Source organism: Gigantopelta aegis, chromosome 12 (assembly GCF_016097555.1).
Source record: "Gigantopelta aegis isolate Gae_Host chromosome 12, Gae_host_genome, whole genome shotgun sequence".
Taxonomy (NCBI): domain Eukaryota; kingdom Metazoa; phylum Mollusca; class Gastropoda; order Neomphalida; family Peltospiridae; genus Gigantopelta; species Gigantopelta aegis.
In genome coordinates, this window is record NC_054710.1 from 39,881,012 (window position 1) to 39,902,341 (window position 21,330).

The 21,330-nt window shown below is 39.8% G+C and overlaps 1 protein-coding gene across 1 annotated transcript in view; it reads left to right on the top strand.

Moving 5' to 3' along the window:
• The window catches only part of LOC121386037 (dynein beta chain, flagellar outer arm-like), a 152,912-nt gene that overhangs the window by 90,784 nt on the left and 40,798 nt on the right, over positions 1-21,330 (top strand). The window contains 16 exon segments of the mRNA XM_041516835.1: positions 899-1,135; positions 2,686-2,928; positions 3,864-4,069; positions 6,357-6,523; positions 8,542-8,692; positions 10,768-10,924; positions 11,501-11,605; positions 13,416-13,590; positions 14,663-14,729; positions 15,054-15,221; positions 15,899-16,013; positions 17,432-17,557; positions 18,195-18,414; positions 19,056-19,183; positions 19,758-19,998; positions 20,894-20,977. Of these exon segments, the coding sequence (XP_041372769.1) occupies positions 899-1,135; positions 2,686-2,928; positions 3,864-4,069; positions 6,357-6,523; positions 8,542-8,692; positions 10,768-10,924; positions 11,501-11,605; positions 13,416-13,590; positions 14,663-14,729; positions 15,054-15,221; positions 15,899-16,013; positions 17,432-17,557; positions 18,195-18,414; positions 19,056-19,183; positions 19,758-19,998; positions 20,894-20,977 (2,590 nt within the window).

The following is a 21,330-nucleotide window of genomic DNA, read 5'->3' on the forward strand; positions in this document are numbered from 1 at the left end:
CACTGGGTTTTCCCATCCCAATCACTGTCCCACAGCTGGTATGTCAAAGGCTATAGCGTATGTTGTACTGTATGTGGGAAAGTGCATATAAAACATTTCTTACTGCTAATGGGGAAAATGTGCTGGATTTCATGTCAGAATTAGCAAATGTTTGACATCCAATAGCTGATGATTGGTTATTCAGTATGCTCTAGTGGTGTAATGAAACAAAACAAACTTTTTTTTCTTTTCTTTTTTTAAATGTGACAGATTCAGTTCAGTGACATTAAACATTCCAGACCTTTTATTTCTTCTCTGTATGGTCTAATTCACTAAACTCTCACAAATTTTGTCATCTCACAGTGCAATGCAGAAAGATTTGCAAAGACGATGCAATGTTCATTAAAAGAGCCTTTGTGAATTCACCAGTCATCCACTGATTGAAGGGGCGGGATGTAGACCAGTGGTAAAGCACTCGCTCGATGCACGGTCGGTCTGGGATTGATCCCCGTCGGTGGGCCCATTGGGTTATTTCTCGTTCCAGCCAGTGCACCACAAATGGTATATCAAAGGCTGTGGTATGTACTATCCTGTCTGTGGGATAGTGCATATAAAAGACCCCATGCTGATTGAAAAGAGTAGCCCATGAATTGGCGACAGCGGGTTTCCTCTCTCAATATCTGTGTGTCTGACGCCATATAACCGTAAATAAAATGTGTTGAGTGTATCGTAAAATAAAACATTTCTTTCTTGTATGATCTAATTCACTAAGCTCTCACAACTTTGTCATCTCACAGTGCAATGCAAAAAGATTTGCAAAGATGTTGATTAAGAGAGTCTTTGTGAATTCCCCAGCCATCCACTGATTGAATAACAATACACTGGAGTGTCATAAAACGAACATTCCTTTCTTCCGTAGATTGAGATGCTGATCAAGCCTCGCCTGGTGACGTTCAGCAACCTGATAGAGCAGGACAGCGGCATCGTGACGGCAGGGATGACGGACTCGCGTCACAGCGCCAACGTTTCCGAGGAGGATGCCAAGACAGACCTGTACCGGTCTGTGTCATCCCTCAATGAACTCAAGGATCTGTTAGAGAGGGGGGTGGAGGAGTACAACAAGATACACCCCCGAATCAAGCTGGCCCTATACAAGGTAATGGTTGTTTCAGGCATTGATATTGGGGTGGGTGGGAGGAGGATGCCAAAACAGACCTGTACCAGTCCGTGTCGTCTCTCAATGAACTCAAGGATCTGTTAGAGAGGGGGGTGGAAGAGTACAACAAGATCCACCCCAGAATCAAGCTGGCCCTATACAAGGTAGGAATAGATACAAGAGGCGGGGGTCTTCTGAAGAGGGGATGGAGGAGTATACCAAGATCCACCCCAGAATCAAGCTGGCCCTATACACAGTAATGGTTGTCTCAGGAATTGATATGTGGGTGGGGGGAGGGGGGGTCATATAGAGAGGGAGGAGGAGGAGTATAAGATTCCCTGTTCAAGGTTATAGTCATCCCAGGAATAGACGGGCGAGACATAGCCCAGTGGAAAAGCACTCGCTTGATGCGCTGTTGGTTTGGGATCAACCCCCATCAGTGGGCCCATTGGGCGCTTCAGCCAGTGCACCACCACTGGTATAACAAAGGCCGTGGTATATGCTATCCTGTTTATGGGATGGTGCATATAAAAGATCCCTTGCTGCTCATTGAAAAGAGTAGCCCATGAAGTGGCGACAGTGGGTTTCTTCCCTCAATATCTGTGTGGTGCTTAACCATATGTCCGACGCCATATAACCGTAAATAAAAAGTGTTGAGTGCATCGTTAAATAAAACATTTCCTTCCTTCCTTTCCAGGAATAGATATGGGGGGGGGGGGGTCTTCGAGAGATAGGGTTAGAGGAGGACAACACGATCAACCCATAAAGGACCTGTACAAGATAATTGTTTTCCCAGGAATAGTTCAGGTCCTCCCCAATCAAGATAATGGGTCCCTTTTTACCTGTTCAATTAAGGATGACGTTCTGGCCCCTGATTGTTTTTAATTGACCAAAAAACACACCCACTCCATTTTTTTGCTTGAAGTGTGGTTCTAAAAATATAAATTGAAAAAAATTACAATTCACCCCAACTCCTTTTTGAAGAAATGTTTTGATGAAAATAAAGATTTAATTTATAATGGCATTTTCAATTGACAAAGCATTTTTTAATGATTAAAATGTATATTAAATACATTTTTCTTGTTAAATGGACATTCCTGAGTTTGCTGCAATTTTTAATATGTTATTGACTAACAGAGACTTTTTAACGATTGTAATTACATATCAAATATATTTTTCTGCATAAAATATTAGTGTCTGTATATTAAACGTGTTTCTGATCATTCTAATATTTGTATGAGGTTAAATTTAATTTTATTTCAATATTATTTTTTCGTACGTATGAAATTATTTGAAGACCAACTCCAATTTGGGCTTCTTACAAAGATTAAGATGACCAGAAACACATTGAATATACAGACACTGATATTCTAAACAAGAAAATATATTTAATATGTAAGTTTAATCGTAGAAATATTTTATTAGTCGGAAACATCTTACAATGCAGCAAATTCAGGAATGTCCCTTTAAGAATATTAATGTCTGTATATGCAAATATGCAAATGTGCAATTATCAATGTTTAAAAACATTCTTTACTATTTCATGCTAGAGTGTGATTGAACAAGTGTGTCGCCTGGCCAGGACGATCCCGTCTCCTCACGAGGTGGCCAACACAGTGCTCACGTCGGAGGGCTGCCCCGGCCGTTGTACGATCATCGTGAAGCTCGCGGCCCACCTGTGTGGCTACACCGTGTACCAGATCAGCCCCACCCCCGCGTGGCACGACCGTGAACACCAGATGGAGCAATTCAAGGCGGATCTCGTGCATGGATACACCAGAGCGGGAACTAAAGTTTGTAGACTTTCTTTTGTTTTTAATTGATTTGTTTTAATACAATTATTAGGAGTTTTCTGCAGTTGTTAACATGTTTTGACTAACAAAGTGTTTTACTGATTAAAATAACATATTGAATACATTTTTCTTCTTTAGAATATGAATAAATGTCTGTGTGTATTGTCTGTGTGTATGAAATATATTTCTGATCATGCAAATGTTATGAATATTTTTTTTGTACATACAAAATTATTTGTAAATAAAATTCAATTTTGACCCACTACTTTATATACAAGTACAAAAAACCTACCAGTACTCTTTATTGGAAGCTACATATTTATGGGTACAATATATATACAGAACTTGACATACGTTGTTTTCACCGGAGTTTATTTTGTGCAAGAATATATACCACGAGACCATGTAGCAGTCGAGTGATTTGTTCTTTCGCAAAATAAACGAGTGCAATAAACAGGAAGAGAAAACACTGTATGTCAAGTTCTGTATTTATTACATACCTTCTTTTATGTTTTACAAAAACGTTTTTAATTTAACATCATAACAACATTTTGTGAAATCTATGATCAAAACTCCTTTCATGGATTAACTTAATTTTAAGAATCATACCCTGCGGCAGCCTTGTGTAATGTTTCAAATATGATGTGACGTCATTTGTAAATCATATATGACGTCAGTAAATAAAAGGCGCTAACTGCAGGAAAAAGAAAAAGGGAATTCCCCATTTAAAAGATCACACAATTTCAAAATGTCTTTATCACTATAGTAAGACTGAATAGGTATGTAATAAAATTGATTACCAACAAGACAATATCGAAAGTCATTAAGTGTTACCCACATAGCAGAGCTATCACATGCCCAATCGGCAAATGACCATCATTTGTTTTCCCAGGTTAATGTGTTATTCTCTATACATCTATGTTTGTGTGTTTCAGGGTGAGAAGATTCTGCTGCTGCTCCACGAGGGCGAGCTGTTGAAGGAAGACTTCCTGGTGTTCCTCATCGAGTTCATCGTGTCGGGCTCCATCAGCCACCTGTTCACCCAGGAGGAGCAGACAACCATCATCAACTCCATCCGCACCGAGGTCACTCAGGCCGGGCTCACCTACACCAGAGACGTGGCCTGGAACTTCTTTGTCAGGTCAGTACACGAGGTCATGCAGGCCAGGCTCACCTACACCAGGGCTCACCTACACCAAGGACATGGCCTGTAACTTCTTTGTCAGGTCAGTACACGAGGTCATGCAGGCCAGGCTCACCTACACCAGGGCTCACCTACACCAGGGACGTGGCCTGTAACTTCTTTGTCAGGTCAGTACACGAGGTCATGCAGGCCAGGCTCACCTACACCAGGGCTCACCTACACCAGGGACATGGCCTGTAACTTCTTTGTCAGGTCAGTACACGAGGTCATGCAGGCCAGGATCACCTACACCAGGGCTCACCTACACCAGGGACGTGGCCTGTAACTTCTTTGTCAGGTCAGTACACGAGGTCATGCAGGCCAGGATCACCTACACCAGGGCTCACCTACACCAGGGACGTGGCCTGGAACTTCTTTGTCAGGTCAGTACACGAGGTCATGCAGGCCAGGCTCACCTACACCAGGGACGTGGCCTGTAACTTCTTTGCCAGGTCAGTACACGAGGTCATGCAGGCCAGGCTCACCTACACCAGGGACGTGGCCTGTAACTTCTTTGTCAGGTCAGTACACGAGGTCATGCAGGCCAGGCTCACCTACACCAGGGCTCACCTACACCAGGGACGTGGCCTGGAACTTCTTTGTCAGGTCAGTACACGAGGTCATGCAGGCCAGGCTCACCTACACCAGGGCTCACCTACACCAGGGACATGGCCTGTAACTTCTTTGTCAGGTCAGTACACGAGGTCATGCAGGCCAGGCTCACCTACACCAGGGCTCACCTACACCAGGGACGTGGCCTGTAACTTCTTTGTCAGGTCAGTACACGAGGTCATGCAGGCCAGGCTCACCTACACCAGGGCTCACCTACACCAGGGACATGGCCTGTAACTTCTTTGTCAGGTCAGTACACGAGGTCATGCAGGCCAGGATCACCTACACCAGGGCTCACCTACACCAGGGACGTGGCCTGTAACTTCTTTGTCAGGTCAGTACACGAGGTCATGCAGGCCAGGATCACCTACACCAGGGCTCACCTACACCAGGGACGTGGCCTGGAACTTCTTTGTCAGGTCAGTACACGAGGTCATGCAGGCCAGGCTCACCTACACCAGGGACGTGGCCTGTAACTTCTTTGCCAGGTCAGTACACGAGGTCATGCAGGCCAGGCTCACCTACACCAGGGACGTGGCCTGTAACTTCTTTGTCAGGTCAGTACACGAGGTCATGCAGGCCAGGCTCACCTACACCAGGGCTCACCTACACCAGGGACGTGGCCTGGAACTTCTTTGTCAGGTCAGTACACGAGGTCATGCAGGCCAGGCTCACCTACACCAGGGACGTGGCCTGTAACTTCTTTGCCAGGTCAGTACACGAGGTCATGCAGGCCAGACTCACCTACACCAGGGACGTGGCCTGGAACTTCTTTGTCAGGTCAGTACACGAGGTCACGCAGGCCGGGCTTACCTACACCAGGGACGTGGCCTGGAACTTCTTTGTCAGGTCAGTACACGAGGTCATGCAGGCCAGGCTCAGCTACATCAGGGACGTAGCCTTTACCTTTTTTGTCAGGTCAGTACACGAGGTCATGCAGGCCAGGCTCACCTACACCAGGGACGTGGCCTGGAACTTCTTTGTCAGGTCAGTACATGAGGTCACGCAGGCCGGGCTCACCTACACCAGGGACGTGGCCTGGAACTTCTTTGTCAGGTCAGTACACGAGGTCACGCAGGCCAGCCTCACCTACACCAGGGACGTGGCCTGGAACTTCTTTGTCAGGTCAGTACACGAGGTCACGCAGGCCAGCCTCACCTACATCAGGGACGTGGCCTGGAACTTCTTTGTCAGGTCAGTTCTCTATAGTAACTGACAAAAAGTAAAATGAAGTGCATAATACATAACAAATGTTATCTCATGTTGATGGGACCAAACCAACTTCCTCTAGATAATGGTGGATTGAGATAAACATACATTAGTATGTCAGATGTTTAACACTAAAACTGGTATGCGATTTTTCCTCTTTTTATCTGATTTCAGCTATTTTTGTTTATAAATTTTTTTACAAAGTAAAGTAGATTTGAATGGACATTAATGTAACATAAGTCAACACACTGTATTAGGAAGGAAGGAAGGAAGGAAGGAAGGAAGGAAATGTTTTATTTGACGACACACTCAGCACATTTCATTTACTGCTTTTATTTTTAAATCAGTATCACATCCCTGTTAAAATGATAATTAAGTCAACAGAATATTTACTGTTATTTTTTTACTGATTGCTTTCTTGTAGGACTGTGAGGAACAACTTCCGTGTGTGCTTGATAGCTGGTAGCGGGGACGTGAACTTCCAGCGCCGATGTCGAGAGTATCCTGCCCTCACAAAGAACGTCAAGTTCATCTGGTTCCCTCACTGGTCCAAGCTGCAACTTGTTGAACATTCTCTGTATCATCTGCGTGGTAAGTTGACATCAAGTATTGACTTGTTACTGAAATTATATCCCTGTACTCTTTGCCTAATGTCCTTTTGTCTCGGTCTTGTCCAGAGACACGATTTTGGTATCTGAATATGGTTTTGTCGTTCAGATTTAAAGCATTGGTCCCGATTTGTAGAAATGTATTGAATTGGAACAGAACTCCCAGATGGTTACTCATGCTAACTAAGCATTTATATGGAAAACCAATTTTTCATTTTGACTTCTACTTTCTACATTGTAAGGCTATTAGACTGTACCAAGCACCTAGGCTTTGTTCTTGAACTCAGGGTGGGACGTAGCCCAGTGGTTAAACGCTCGCTTGATGCACGGCCGGTCTAAGATTGATCCCTGTTGGTGGGCCTATTGGGCTATTTCTCACTCTAGCCAGTGTACCACGACTGGTATATCAAAGGCCATGATATGTGCTATCCTGTCTGTGGGATGAAGCATATAAAAGATCCCTTGCTACTAATGGAAATATGTAGTGGGTTTAGTCTCCATAACTGTCAAAATGACCATGTGTTTCACATCCAATAGCCGATGATTAATAAATCAATGTGTTCTAGTGGTGTCGTTAAACAAAACAAATGAACAAACTTCTTGTCCTTGAACTCATGAAAATTTGTAATAGCTGTTTAAAATTCTCTACTAGGTGTTGACTGGATGACAGAAATACAGCGTGAGAACATTGCCCACATGCTGACGTCCTTTAATCACTAACATCTGTTTAATATTCTCTACTAAGTGTTGACTGGATGACAGAGATACAGCGTGAGAACATTGCCCACATGCTGGCGTCCTTTAATGACTAACATCTGTTTAATATTCTCTACTAGGTGTTGACTGGATGACAGAGATACAGCGTGAGAACATTGCCCACATGCTGGCATCCTTTAATGACTAACATCTGTTTAATATTCTCTACTAGGTGTTGACTGGATGACTGAGATACAGCGTGAGAACATTGCCCACATCCTAGTGTCCTTTAATGACTAACATCTGTTTAATATTCTCTACTAGGTGTTGACTGGATGACTGAGATACAGCGTGAGAACATTGCCCACATCCTAGTGTCCTTTAATGACTAACATCTGTTTAATATTCTCTACTAGGTGTTGACTGGATGACTGAGATACAGCGTGAGAACATTGCCCACATCCTAGTGTCCTTTAATGACTAACATCTGTTTAATATTCTCTACTAGGTGTTGACTGGATGACTGAGATACAGCGTGAGAACATTGCCCACATCCTAGTGTCCTTTAATGACTAACATCTGTTTAATATTCTCTACTAGGTGTTGACTGGATGACTGAGATACAGCGTGAGAACATTGCCCACATGCTGGCCTCCTGTAATCTCTAACATCTGTTTAATATTGTCTACTAGGTGTTGACTGGATGACTGAGATACAGCGTGAGAACATAGCCCACATGCTGGCGTCCTGTAATCACTAACATCTGTTTAATATTGTCTACTAGGTGTTGACTGGATGACAAAGATACAGCGTGAGAACATTGCCCACATGCTGGCATCCTGTAATCACTAACATCTGTTTAATATTGTCTACTAGGTGTTGACTGAATGACTGAGATACAGCGTGAGAACATTGCCCACATGCTGGCCTCCTGTAATCACTAACATCTGTTTAATATTGTCTACTAGGTGTTGACTGGATGACTGAGATACAGCGTGAGAACATTGCCCACATGCTGGCGTCCTGTAATCACTAACATCTGTTTAATATTGTCTACTAGGTGTTGACTGGATGACTGAGATACAGCGTGAGAACATAGCCCACATGCTGGCGTCCTGTAATCACTAACATCTGTTTAATATTCTCTACTGAGAACATAGCCCACATGCTGGCGTCCTGTAATCACTAACATCTGTTTAATATTCTCTACTAGGTGTTGACTGGATGACAGAGATACAGCATGAGAACATTGCCCACATGCTGGCGTCCTGTAATCACTAACATCTGTTTAATATTGTCTACTAGGTGTTGACTGGATGACTGAGATACAGCGTGAGAACATTGCCCACATGCTGGCGTCCATGCACTTGGTTCTCCGACAGCAGGATGGAGGAGAGAGCAACTCCGGAGAGTACAGACATATCACAAACACGTCCTTCGAGAAGTTTGTCGAAAAGTAAGTTCATGTGGTCAATTGTCTAATTGTAGGGTGTTTTTTTAGTGACATGCAGATATATAGAGAATAATACATGAGTGGCCATTAGATACCATTTATCTAACAAGTTGTTTTAAAATTGTATTTAACGAGCGAAAGTGAGTTTTATACGTTTTTAAACGAGTTGTGAGATAAATGGTATCTAACAGACACAAATGTATTATTCTAATTCTTACATAGCCTCAAAAACCAGGTTTTAAGCAAAGTTCAGGGATGAAAGTATCATCTGCGCGAGACCAATGCGCAGATCGTATACATTGGTCGCGTCATGTTGGACAAAATGGTGGTATTTGCGAATGCGAGTGGGTTCGCAAAATCGGTCAACCTGGTGTTGCCGTTTGTGCTTGGTGCAATGACAGGGTGAAATACGGCGGAAAAGGCAAATCACACTTGAAAAAGCTTGCGAGTAAAAGCCAGCATGTCTACGCCAGCGCGTCCTCGGCCAAAGACATATCCATAATTTGGTAAAATTATTTCAGCCCTTTTTGGGAAAAGTCACTTTCATCCCTGAAAGTTTAACATCTTTTTCAACTAAAAGTTATTTATAGCCGTTGCACTTGTAGCTAACTTAAGCGTCATAGACACATGATTGTCAGGTTAACTATACGTCACAGTGTCATCTATTTCCACTGTATTGTTTTTCAATGATTGCATGGCACTAGTGACTTGGTCATCACCTAGGAGCAGCCAGTCATATGTCTTGAAATTGTTAACACATGTATGTACGTGTGTTAACAACCCATGTGTTATCAAACATATGCATGGTGTTCTCAACAATGGGTGTGTAAGAAATATATTTCATGTGAAGTCATTAATTTTATTATTCATAACTTCAGGAATTTTCCAAATTCTAGATACACAGCTGGTCGCTTCTATCAATAATATTAAAAATAATAATAAATAATATTAGGTCTACAAGCCATATTAATAGCAAGAGCATTGATGTGTGTGTGTCAAATTTTTTAAATTATTATTCTGGTAATATGTTTATCTTTTTTTTTTAACATAAAATTTACATGACACAAACTAAAGGAAATTTGGAACAAATTGTGGAGTACATAGGGGTGTACATTATGTCTTGTTTGTTATTTAACAATATGTGGAAAGCATAGTACTTGTTGTAAACATGTTATATTAGTCCTTGGTGTCCATTTGCATCTATATTATTGTTATAACTGAGAAATAGTTTTAGTTTAAAAGTTCTCTTTTTGTCTGTCTAAAGAAGACCCTGTTTTATAATTTTTGTTGCTCTGGACTCTGTTCCATGGGGGTCAGCTCTATGTTCCCTCAGATGAATGTTTTAAACTTAGGGTTAGGGTTAGAGCTGAGGGAACATAAACATGGTCCCGTTTCATGAGGTGATCTTAGTGATAAGATCACCTTAAATGCATAGGTAGTTATGCACTTAAGGTGATCTTAGTGCTAAGATTGCTTCGTGGAAGTTACCTGATGAAGTTATTTTACACTTGGTATGACCATCTACCTGGGGTGCTGTGCTTCATGACTTCAAAGAAAAGCTCCTGTTGTGGATCATATACTGAGTGGATGTGTGTTGTGTTCTAACCACTAGCACGTAACCCTCTGTCCTGGACAGACAGAGCCTAGGGGTGGGACATAGCCCAGTGGTAAAGTGATTGCTTGATGCGTGGTCAGTTTGGGATCGATCCCCGTCGGTGGGGCCATTGGGCTATTTCTCATTCCAGCCAGTGCACCACGACCGGCATATCAAAGGCTGTGGTATGTGCTATCCTGTCTGTTGAGTGGTGCATATAAAAGATCCCTTGCTACTAATGGAATAATGTAGTGGGTTTCTCTGGGACTATTATATCACAATTACAAAATGTTTGACATCCAATAGCTGATGATTAATAAATCAATGTGCTCTAGTGGTGTCATTAAACAAAACAAACTTTATTTTACTTTGGACAGACAGCCTAGATAGCTGAGGTATGTGTCCAGGACAGCATGCTTGAACCGTAATTGGATATACATGTAAGCACGAAAATAAGTTGAAATGAATGATGTATCGTTTTCAGATTCATATCGCTGGCCCGTGTCCGCCACCAGCTGGTGAACGAGGTTCAGCAGACCGCGACGAAGACCCTGCAGACGATCCGTAAAGAGAACGAGGTGGCCATCAAGCTGAAGAAACAGCTTGAGCACGAGATGGTCGTCCTGCAGGAGAGGAAAGCTGTGAGATCTCACGCCATGTTTTTATTTTATTTTATTAATATTTTTTTAAATTGTAAAAATAGCTCAAGCACGAGATGGTTGTCCTGCAGGAGAGGAAAGCTGTAAGATCTTGCACTACCTTTTTAAAAATAAAAACATTTTCTGAAAATTCAATAAAGTTGAAAAAGGAAGAAGGGGAAAAAAAGAAGAAGAAAAACAAATTAATTGATCTCTGTGCATGATTAGAAGTGATGTTAGACTGAGTGAGAGATAGTGTAAGTCTGTGGGAATATATACAAGAGTCATTGTCCTCTTCATATGATGTGCATATTTATAACAGCCACTAAATTATACAAAAAAACTACAATTCTATTCTGTCTTGTCACGATGTACATATTCACACTATAAGAAGATCATTTCAATGAAAATTAGTTTTTCTCAGTACCAGCCAGCTATTAAATTAAACAGTGTAAAAAGAAAAAGATCAATTCTTAAATTATACTGGATATATATACATACATGTATATGTTATAAAGTACTGTAATTTTCATGTTTTTAACAAACATACATTGTATATATATATTTTTTAATATCCAGGGTACAATCAAGATTTTGTCACAGATTGGCCAAGACACAGCCATTACTGAACAACAAGTCAAGGTCGTGAAGAACCAACTGGAGAAAATTCAAAAGTTGAAAAAGGTCAGAAAAGCACAAAATATGAAAATTATTGGCTGTTGATCTGGTGAAATTGTAAAAATTATTACATATGTTTACCAAAAGTACTTAAGAAAGAAAGAAATGTTTTATTTAACGATGCACTCGACACATTTTTTATTTACGGTTATATGGCGTCAGACATATGGTTAAGGACCACACAGATTTTGAGAGGAAGCCCGCTGTCGCCACTACATGAGCTACTCTTTCTGATTAGCAGCAAGGGATCTTTTATTTGCGCTTCCCACAGGCAGGATAGCACAAACCATGGCCTTTGTTGAACCAGTTATGGATCACTGGTCAGTGCAAGTGGTTTACACCTACCCATTGAGCCTTGCGGAGTACTCACTCAGGGTTTGGAGTCGATATCTGGATTAAAAATCCCATGCCTCGACTGGGATCCGAACCCAGTACATGTAGACCGATGGCCTAACCACTATGCCACCGAGGCCGGTTTCAAAAGTACTTAAGAGTCAAATGAATCCCAATCAAACAAGAAACTAAAGACAAAAAATAGAAGAAAAAAGAGAGGAAAAAACACATCCTGTTGTAGTAAGTCCTACAGTTATTAGAAAATTAACAAAAATATGCATCACACAATTAGAAAACAAAAGATCCTGCAGTTGATATTTCTTAGAATATACCAATTGATAACCAGCCATGTTTAAATATTAACACTACAGAGCTGTCAGGCATTTCAAAATGAATGTTTTCAACCTCTGCACTCCCATCCATAAAATCTGGAGTTATGATTGTCATTGAAGAAAATGTTTTACACTATTTATGATTACAAATTTTCTTCTTTATGATTTACTGGACTGTGACTGAAAATTTAACAAAAAATGCAACAAAACAAAAAATCTTTGAGGAAAATAGGTCATCATTACAGATACTAAATCATGCCAAGGACAAAACAAACTGATTTATGTGTCTTTTATTCTATATCACCTATACTAACCCTAATCCTGCTTGACGTCATTTAATGTATATTCCACATGGTCTTGTTTGTAAACAAACCGTTTGGCAACAGTTCGGTTTTATTTTCGACCAGTCAGATTTTGTTTTACAGCATAGGTATTAGCGGAAGTTGTCTGCCTGTGTGAATGTAAATTTACAGAAGTTTTTAAGTGTATTTTTTCACAAATATGAACCGTGGGCATGTCAACGCCAAAGAAGCGCTAACATTCATAATGTCCGACAATGAAAGTGAGCTTGATAATGACACATACGGCAATGAAAACGACTTTGAAACTGAAAGTAATGATGAAATTGATGATGAAAATGTTGGCTTGGTTAACAATTACGAAAATGACAATGAATTCAAAGACGTAAATAAAGATTCTGGAGCAGGTGATTTTGGTAGTGTGCATGTTCGTGGGCATGGCGACGGGCGAATTACAGGCAGGGGTCATGGTATTGGTGAAAATAATCAACAATATCAGTGGACTAGGGCCACTACAGGTTTTGTTGACAGGTATACATCACTGAGCAGTTTCTTGCCAGTTTCTTGCCAGTATTTCCAAGAGAAAATGGAAAACAAAAATTCTGAAATTTCTGCTGGGAGTCCACGGTGGAGGGAATTAAAAAAAATTACGCTTCAAAGGTTTAAATTTGTAATTATAAATATAGTTTTTTTATTTTTATTTGGTGAATTTATTGATGTATAACAACAGTAACAAATTTAGTATAAAATTGCTTCACTACAATGTACTCTATTTGATTTATTCAATTTTTACTGTTAAACATTAGCATATGTTTTTAAATATGAAAACTGTTTTCATTTGTTAAATTCCAGTTGCTCCCGGAGTACCAGGTGGCTCACGAGAGAGCAGTGTACAAGGCGATCGCGATCGTCACCGACACAAAGAAGGTCGTACAGGACATGGATGTGGACAAACTGTCTGAGCTGAGAGCCATGTCGAAACCCATCATCGAGATTGAGGATCTCATGGCAGCCATCATCATGATCTGTGAGCTTTTATATGTTTATACAGTGATTTAAGAACAATTTGTGAAGTCAAAATACATGTACTTTTAAATTATTACAATGATTTATTAAAAGTCAATATTTTTTAATGTGAGATCTAAAAAACTATTTTATTTTATGGAAATCATACTACATGATCAGCACAATGCAGTTGAAGGGGCATTTAGCAAAATAGTGGTTTACTCTATGAATCGCTGTCTAGTGACTCATCTATATAAGAATAGTCACTCTCGAGGAAATTCACCTTATCCTGTCCTGGACGGAGGAGCCGGCTGAGGCCGGCACTTGTGCCCAGGACAGGCGTGCGCTACAACAGCTTGCTCTGAATGTACACATTAAACTCTCTGACCTGACCTGACCTGACCTGAGGAAATCCACCTTTCCTGTCCTGGGCCGAGGCCGGCTCTTGTGCCCAGGACAGATGTGCATTACAACAGCTTGCTCTGAATGTGCACGTTAAACACTCTGACCTGACCTGACCTGACCTGACCTGAGGAAATCCTTTATTGGATATTTCATCCTTCTTGCATTGCCACAAAGAGGACTGCCACTCCCAGACTAGTTTACTAGTTTACTAGTTTACTAGTTTACTAAATCAAAAATAGCACTGGATAGAGCTCATTGGAATAATTAGTCTGGATTTTAGTGCCATTAAAAATGTTACTGTTCTTATTTTTTTTTATGAAAAGCTCAGCTCCTTACTATTCAAGACCATGCAAAGGTTCCCATATTTAAAAAAAAGTAATTAATTTTAAATGGAAGACTTTATCTAGCTTTGTCAACATTCATTGGGCCTATATGAAATGACCCCACCACACATAAAAATACCATTCTGTTGAATGATGAATAATTTTAGGCTTGTCTATTTGTGTCTGTCTGTTTTTTCCCCCGACTGCACTGGAGCATTGATCTCAGTATCTCTTTAATTTTTAAAATTTTAGTTTTAAATTATACATTGGCTGAAAAATTATGTGAGGTCAAATGATTTTGATTATTTGTGATAAAAAAGTGATATTTTTTAGGTTGGCTTCATACAGTTAATAATTTATTTTTAGTGAAGTCACCCTCAGCAGATTTAACATGGCAGAAGGGAGCAAAAAGACAGATGGCAAACCTTGAAAGGTGAGACAGAAGTAACATAAATGTAGTGTTTCGGTAATGTAATAACTAAAAGGATCAATATTTGATGTATAAAAAACAGAAAGCAGTATTTGGTGTCTTTTAATCTACAAACTTAACAGTTTAAGCTGTCAATTAGCAAACATGTTTCATTTTGAAAAAAACAACAACTAAAATTTGAAAATCAAATAATACAGTTCTCTGCAGCATACATGCACCTCTCTCTCTAACCACAAAATATGCCACACACTTTGTTCTGAAATGTTCCAACAGTTATCATAAAAGGTATATGATCAGTCTACTTGATGTGTTTTCTTGTTTTCTCAGATTTATAGAGGAGCTGATGATGTTTGATGACACCCAGCTGCCCGAGACTACCCTTGACCTGGTGGAGCCATACCTCAAGAAAGCCGCCTTTGATCCCGAGGTCTTGAAACGCAAGACTTCCAACACCGCCTGTGCATCGTTGTGTAGCTGGGTCCGAGGAGTTGTCAAGTAAGCAATATTTACTGTTAATTGGGTAGTAATTCTGACCTCTTGAAAGAGAAGTTAATAGTAATGCATACAGATTCATTTTGGCATTGACAGCACAGTAGCTAAGCCATCATCCTGAAGGCTGGAGGGTACTGGGTTCTCATCTTTGGTACTGTCTCCCACCCAAAATGAGTTTTAATGGCTCGCTGGGGAGGTGTAAGGCCACTATACACCAGCTTCTCTCTGACTAGCCCACTGTCCTGGACAAACAGCTCAGATAAGTTAGATGTGTGCCCAAGACAGTGTTAAAATTGTGATTGGATATAATACAAAATATAAAGTTAAAATAAATTAAGTTAGATTAATTCATGAGCATGTGTGACTATTCAAATAAATGTATTGAGGAGTCCTTGTTAATTGGTATTAAGTATTAACCCTTTCATATCGGTGCTTGTTGCTCTTACAATTTAATTACTTTGTGAAAATTGTTTTTGTGTAATCTGTCCAGTTTAAGAAATTAATCCTAGCTTGTTTTTTTAATAAGCTATACTATTTAAAAACAAAACAAAAACCCACAAGTGATTTATAGAACCGCTGCTGTTGAGTCGCACGAACAATAAAATGTATTATTATGAAACTGATTTCCCAAATTAAATGTTTGTGTGAATGTTGTGTTAATTGTGCTTGTTTTCCACTAGGTACCACCGCATGATGATCTCCAAGGTGAAGCCGCTGCACTCCAAAGTGGACGAGACAATGCAGGCTGTGGACAGTGCCGAGCAGAAGATGAACACTCTCGAGAGCAAGAGAAAGGTACTGTCCTCTCACTATACTGTCATATCTCTATACTGTTGTCTCACTATACTATCATCTGACTATACTGTCATCTGACTATACTGTCATATCTCTATACTGTTGTCTCACTATACTGTCATATATCTATACTCTATACTGTCATCTCACTATACTGTCATGTCACTATACTGTCATATCTCTATACTGTCATCTCACTATACTGTCGTATCTATACTGTTATCTCACTATACTGTCATATCTCTATACTGTCATCTCACTATTCTGTCATATCTCTATACAGTTATCTCACTATACTGTCAATGTGTCATCTCTATACTATCATCTCACTATACTGTCATATATCTATACTGTCATATATCTATACTGTCATCTCACTATACTGTCATATATCTATACTGTTATCTCACTATACTGTCATATCTCTATGCTGTCATGTCACTATACTGTTGTCTCACTATACTGTCATCTCACTTCTGTCATCTTACTAAACTGTTGTCTCAATACTGTCGTCATTTCACTATACTGTCATCATCTCACTATACTGTTGTCATCTCACTACTACTGTCATATTGCTATACTGTCATCTCTGTCATTGTACTGTCATCATTATACTGTATAATATTACTATACTGTCATATTACTGTACTGTTGTCTCACTAGGTCATCTCACTTTAATGTCATATCATTACAACTGTCATCTCGCTACTACTGTAACTAGTGTAGTCATCTCATTATACTGTCATCTCACCTCTGTCATCTTACTATACTGTCATATTACTGCTGTTATCTTCTATACTGTTAAGTCACCTCTATGTACTGGCATCTCACTAGTGACATCTCATTTTACTTTCATATCATTTTGTAGTGGTATCGAGTTTCGTCTCTTAAGCAGTCTGCTGATGCCTTAAACAAACATTCTCTCTCTTTTTTCTTTTTCACTTTCCTCTTCCATTTCTCTTCCATTATCTTCTTTACTTTTCCCTTCCTTCCCTTTTCATTCATCTTTCCCTTATTTTCTTTTTCCATTTTCCTTTTCCTTTCCCTTCTTGTGCCCCATGTATTAGCTTGATAGGAATTTCCCAAGTGTATGAGCCCATATGGGGATGATTAACTATCAGCTACTACAGGTTGAATACCAAGATAGTTCAGCTGACAGCAAGAGTGGAGTTCGGCCCTGTCAAATGGTCCTGTATCAAAATGGAAATACTGTGGCTTCACCATTAATTCATTCCCCCAAAATCGGTGTGAATGGTATTTAAAGGATTCAGATACTTTTAAAAAGTAAAGAATTTGAAGTCAAACCTGTATGTTGAATAGCTATATAAATTGTGCAAATTATTATCATTTTAAAAGATATTGCCATCAATATAATAAGTAATAAAAGTAATGACAAAATATTACCATATTCTTACCAGGCCTTGGATCTGAGACTGGCAGATCTTGCCCGTGGATTTGAAGAGGCAACTATTGACAAGAATGGACAGGAAGAGAAAACCATCAAAATGAAGAAAACACTTGAGACAGCGGCCCAGCTTAGAAGGGTAAGTTTAAATACAAGAACACAACTTTGAAGATTAAGTTATTAGAATAATACAAATATAGGTTCAGGGGGTCAGTAACAAAACGTAGACTATAGGTTCAGGAGGTCTGTTGATTCAGTATACGAATGCAAAAGCAGAGATTTAATTTTTTTTTTTTTTTTACCAATGCAGTTTAAACAGATCTATTTTTTTCTGCAGCATGAAAAACAAATCATTAACATATTTGTCTTTCTTTCGTTGTTCAGTATGCCATCAACATTTATCTTTAGTTTGGGGTGGAATCTAGCTCTGTCCATACAGTGCTAACCTGAGGTGCATGGGTTGTAAAATTGAACCCCTTGATGAACCCTTTCTCTTAATGTGTTTTTTCCTGTCTTATCCAATGCGCTACAACTGCGATATCAAAGACCATGGTACATGTAGTGGTAAATGCTGTCTTGTCTGTTGGGAAGTGAATATAATAGATATCTTGTTACTAATGGAAAAATGTAGCAGATGTAGTCAGAATTACCAAATGTTAGACATCCATTGACCATTGATTAATGATCAATATGTCAGTGCGCTTTAGTGGTGTCGTTAAACAAAACAAATTTAACTTTCACTATATAATTAATTCACAAGTGTTGTTGTGTTTCAGATTCTGAAGAACGAGAGACAGCGGTCTCAGCAGATCTACGACTCGTACAACCGCCGACTGGTGGCGGTCCCTGGTGGCTGCGCCATGGCCTCAGCATTCTCCACCTACCTGGGAGCCTACCACCACAACTTCCGACGAGTCATGCTCACCGTTCACTGGCCAAACTGTCTGCGGGAACGTGGCATCCCATTGGTCATCGACTCCATTGATGGGCTTAGAGGTTTGTAGTGATAGGTGTTCATGAAGGTTTTTGTTTTAAACTCTTGACTGTTTTTGTGGGTTGTACATAAATGGTCATGTACGAGGATGGGTAGGAAATGATTTTGTGTTTATGCACAGTGAGTCTTGATAAACTTTAGTTTAGTGCACGCATTCATCAACCATCCATTAATCCATCTATCTGTCTGTATGTAGTGATACGTGTCCGTGGAGTTTTTGTTTTAAACTCTTTGACTGTTTTTATTGGTTGTCCACAAATGGACATGTATGAGGATGGGTTGGAAATGATTTTGTGTTTATGCATGGTCAGTCTTGATAAACTTTAGTTTAGTGCACACATTCATCAACCATCCATTAATCCATCTGTCTGTCTGATTATCCTTCTGGCCATCCATTGGTTTGCCCCTCTCAGCTCATCCATCCATATGTCTGTCTGTCTGTCTGTGTCCATACATCTGTCCATCTGTCTGTCTGTGTCCATACATCTGTCCATCCATTTATCCATCCATCACCTGTCCAATGAACTGTATAATCTGAGAAAGAATAAAGTGGGTTTTACTTGTTGTGAAAATGTTTTATAAATATATCATAATTTTTTACCAATATATAATATAACAGTAATGATTTTGTTTTATGTTTAAGGTCGAGTGATCGACTGGTCTATCCACTTCTTGAAGACAGCCTCGGGTGCGAGTTCAGTGTATGATTTGGACTACACGTCTGTGGTTCAGGGCGACCAGGATGAGATTGAAGACATCCTAACTCCAAAGGTCTTTAATTTTTTCATTCAGTTTGATAAATCTGTGTTTACTCCATATTTCGGATTAATGTTTTGCAATGAAGGGGAATCATGGGCAAATTTATGTGTAGAGCCGTGAATACACACTTACCACCTGTTTGCCAATCCATTTAATTTATTGAGTAAATATTAAAAAAAATTAAACATGTGCTATACCAATAAAAAGTCTTCTTTTTTTAATTTCAAGTGTGAGTGTAAATTTATTATTAGATTTTATTACTTTGTTTTCACCTAATGCAATGTTCAAGATATCTGACTGGTAGGCCAAGGCTTAAGTTAAGGCTAAGGTTTAACGTCTATAGGTTTAGGCTTAAGTTTGTGAATTAATATATCATTTAGGAGTTAGGTCACTTTGACAATGACTTCCTCAGTAGCCACTACTCATTAATCTCTGTCATGAATAAACAGGACACCATGCTTCAACATCATTGAATTAAAAAATAAAATTTAGTTATCTAGCAAAAACCTTACGTTTGTTAATATTTATAGCTAAATTTAAAAATAAAATAAAGTCATGAATTTAAGAATTAAATTCCCATGTTTAGTCTGGTCCCGAGAGTCCCACAGAGAAGAAAGATGAAGAAAAGGAAGTTGTCGAAACGAAAGCCGAGGTGCTTGAAGAGACAGAAGCCGAAGATACTCCGAAGATTGCCGACAAGACGCCACAGTCCCCGGTCCACTCGGATCCCGATACCCCCAAGTCACAGGACACCCCGAGGACACCCAAGGTGTCGGGACGCAAAGGACCTACTGAAGGGGAACACACCATAGCTGTAGCAGAGAATGGTAATTGAAATTCACATCATCTTGTGATGGCAATTTTGTGCTGATAAAAATAAAGTAAATACCAATAATGAAGAACATTTTGTTGCACATCGATTTTGCAGCAGCACTGAGGGCTAAAAGTGGCTCTTTGGGTTTTTTCAATGGACAATACCTTTTTTCCTGTTTGTTTTCCTGTTGTTTCTTCCCACACTACTGGTAGCTCCTCCTGTTTTTCATCTTTTTATCAGCAGACTGTACTCAATGAAGTGTTGGGTGGGATGTAGCTCAGTGGTACAGTGCTGGCTTGAGGCTTGTTTGTTTTCCTGTTGTTTCTTCCCACACTACTGGTAGCTCCTCCTGTTTTTCATCTTTTTATCAGCAGACTGTACTCAATGAAGTGTTGGGTGGGATGTAGCTCAGTGGTACAGTGATGGCTTGAGGCTTGTTTGTTTTCCTGTTGTTTCTTCCCACACTACTGGTAGCTCCTCCTGTCTTTCATCTTTTTATCAGCAGACTGTACTCAATGAAGTGTTGGGTGGGATGTAGCTCAGTGGTACAGTGCTGGCTTGAGGCTTGTTTGTTTTCCTGTTGTTTCTTCCCACACTACTGGTAGCTCCTCCTGTTTTTCATCTTTTTATCAGCAGACTGTACTCAATGAAGTGTTGGGTGGAATGTAGCTCAGTGGTACATAATCATCTAGTATGCACCATATAATTTATCCTTCTCTTATACAAATAATAAATTTCTTCACTATTATACAAGCTATGTTTGCTTTGTTGAAAAATACACTTTAATAACCTTAGCTTATATGGGAACTGCTGAAACCGTTTTTGTAAAAAATATATGAAAAAGCACATTTCCACAAGTGGAAACGCATAGTGGAAAAACAACAGTAATGACATGTCTGTTTTTTCAGAGCTCACCGATGACTTAGAGGAACAGAGCACTGGCAGACTGCTGGGACACATCGACGGCAATGGTGACGATGATGACGTGGGAAGTCTGATGACGAGAGTCAGGCGCCGCTACTGACAACATCACAGTACAACAAATATGTCCGCAGTCTCGTCAAACTGCTGATAGGAGAGAAAACACTCAATGACTGGATCGGAAAGGTGAGATTGCTTTTCTGTAATTGCTAGTACTTTAATCTGTATTCTGTGTTTGAGTTTAAACTCTTTATGTCTATCAAATTACTTTTACTATATATTGTGGTGAACTCTCCGCCAAAGGGCAATGATTTTTTTTAGAAAATACCTGGTCGTTTTTTCTTGTGGTAATTTAGCGGTTTTCCTCAAGGGTTTGTTATTTTATGTTCCATCTTCCCTTTATTAAACTACTCCCTCAATCCTT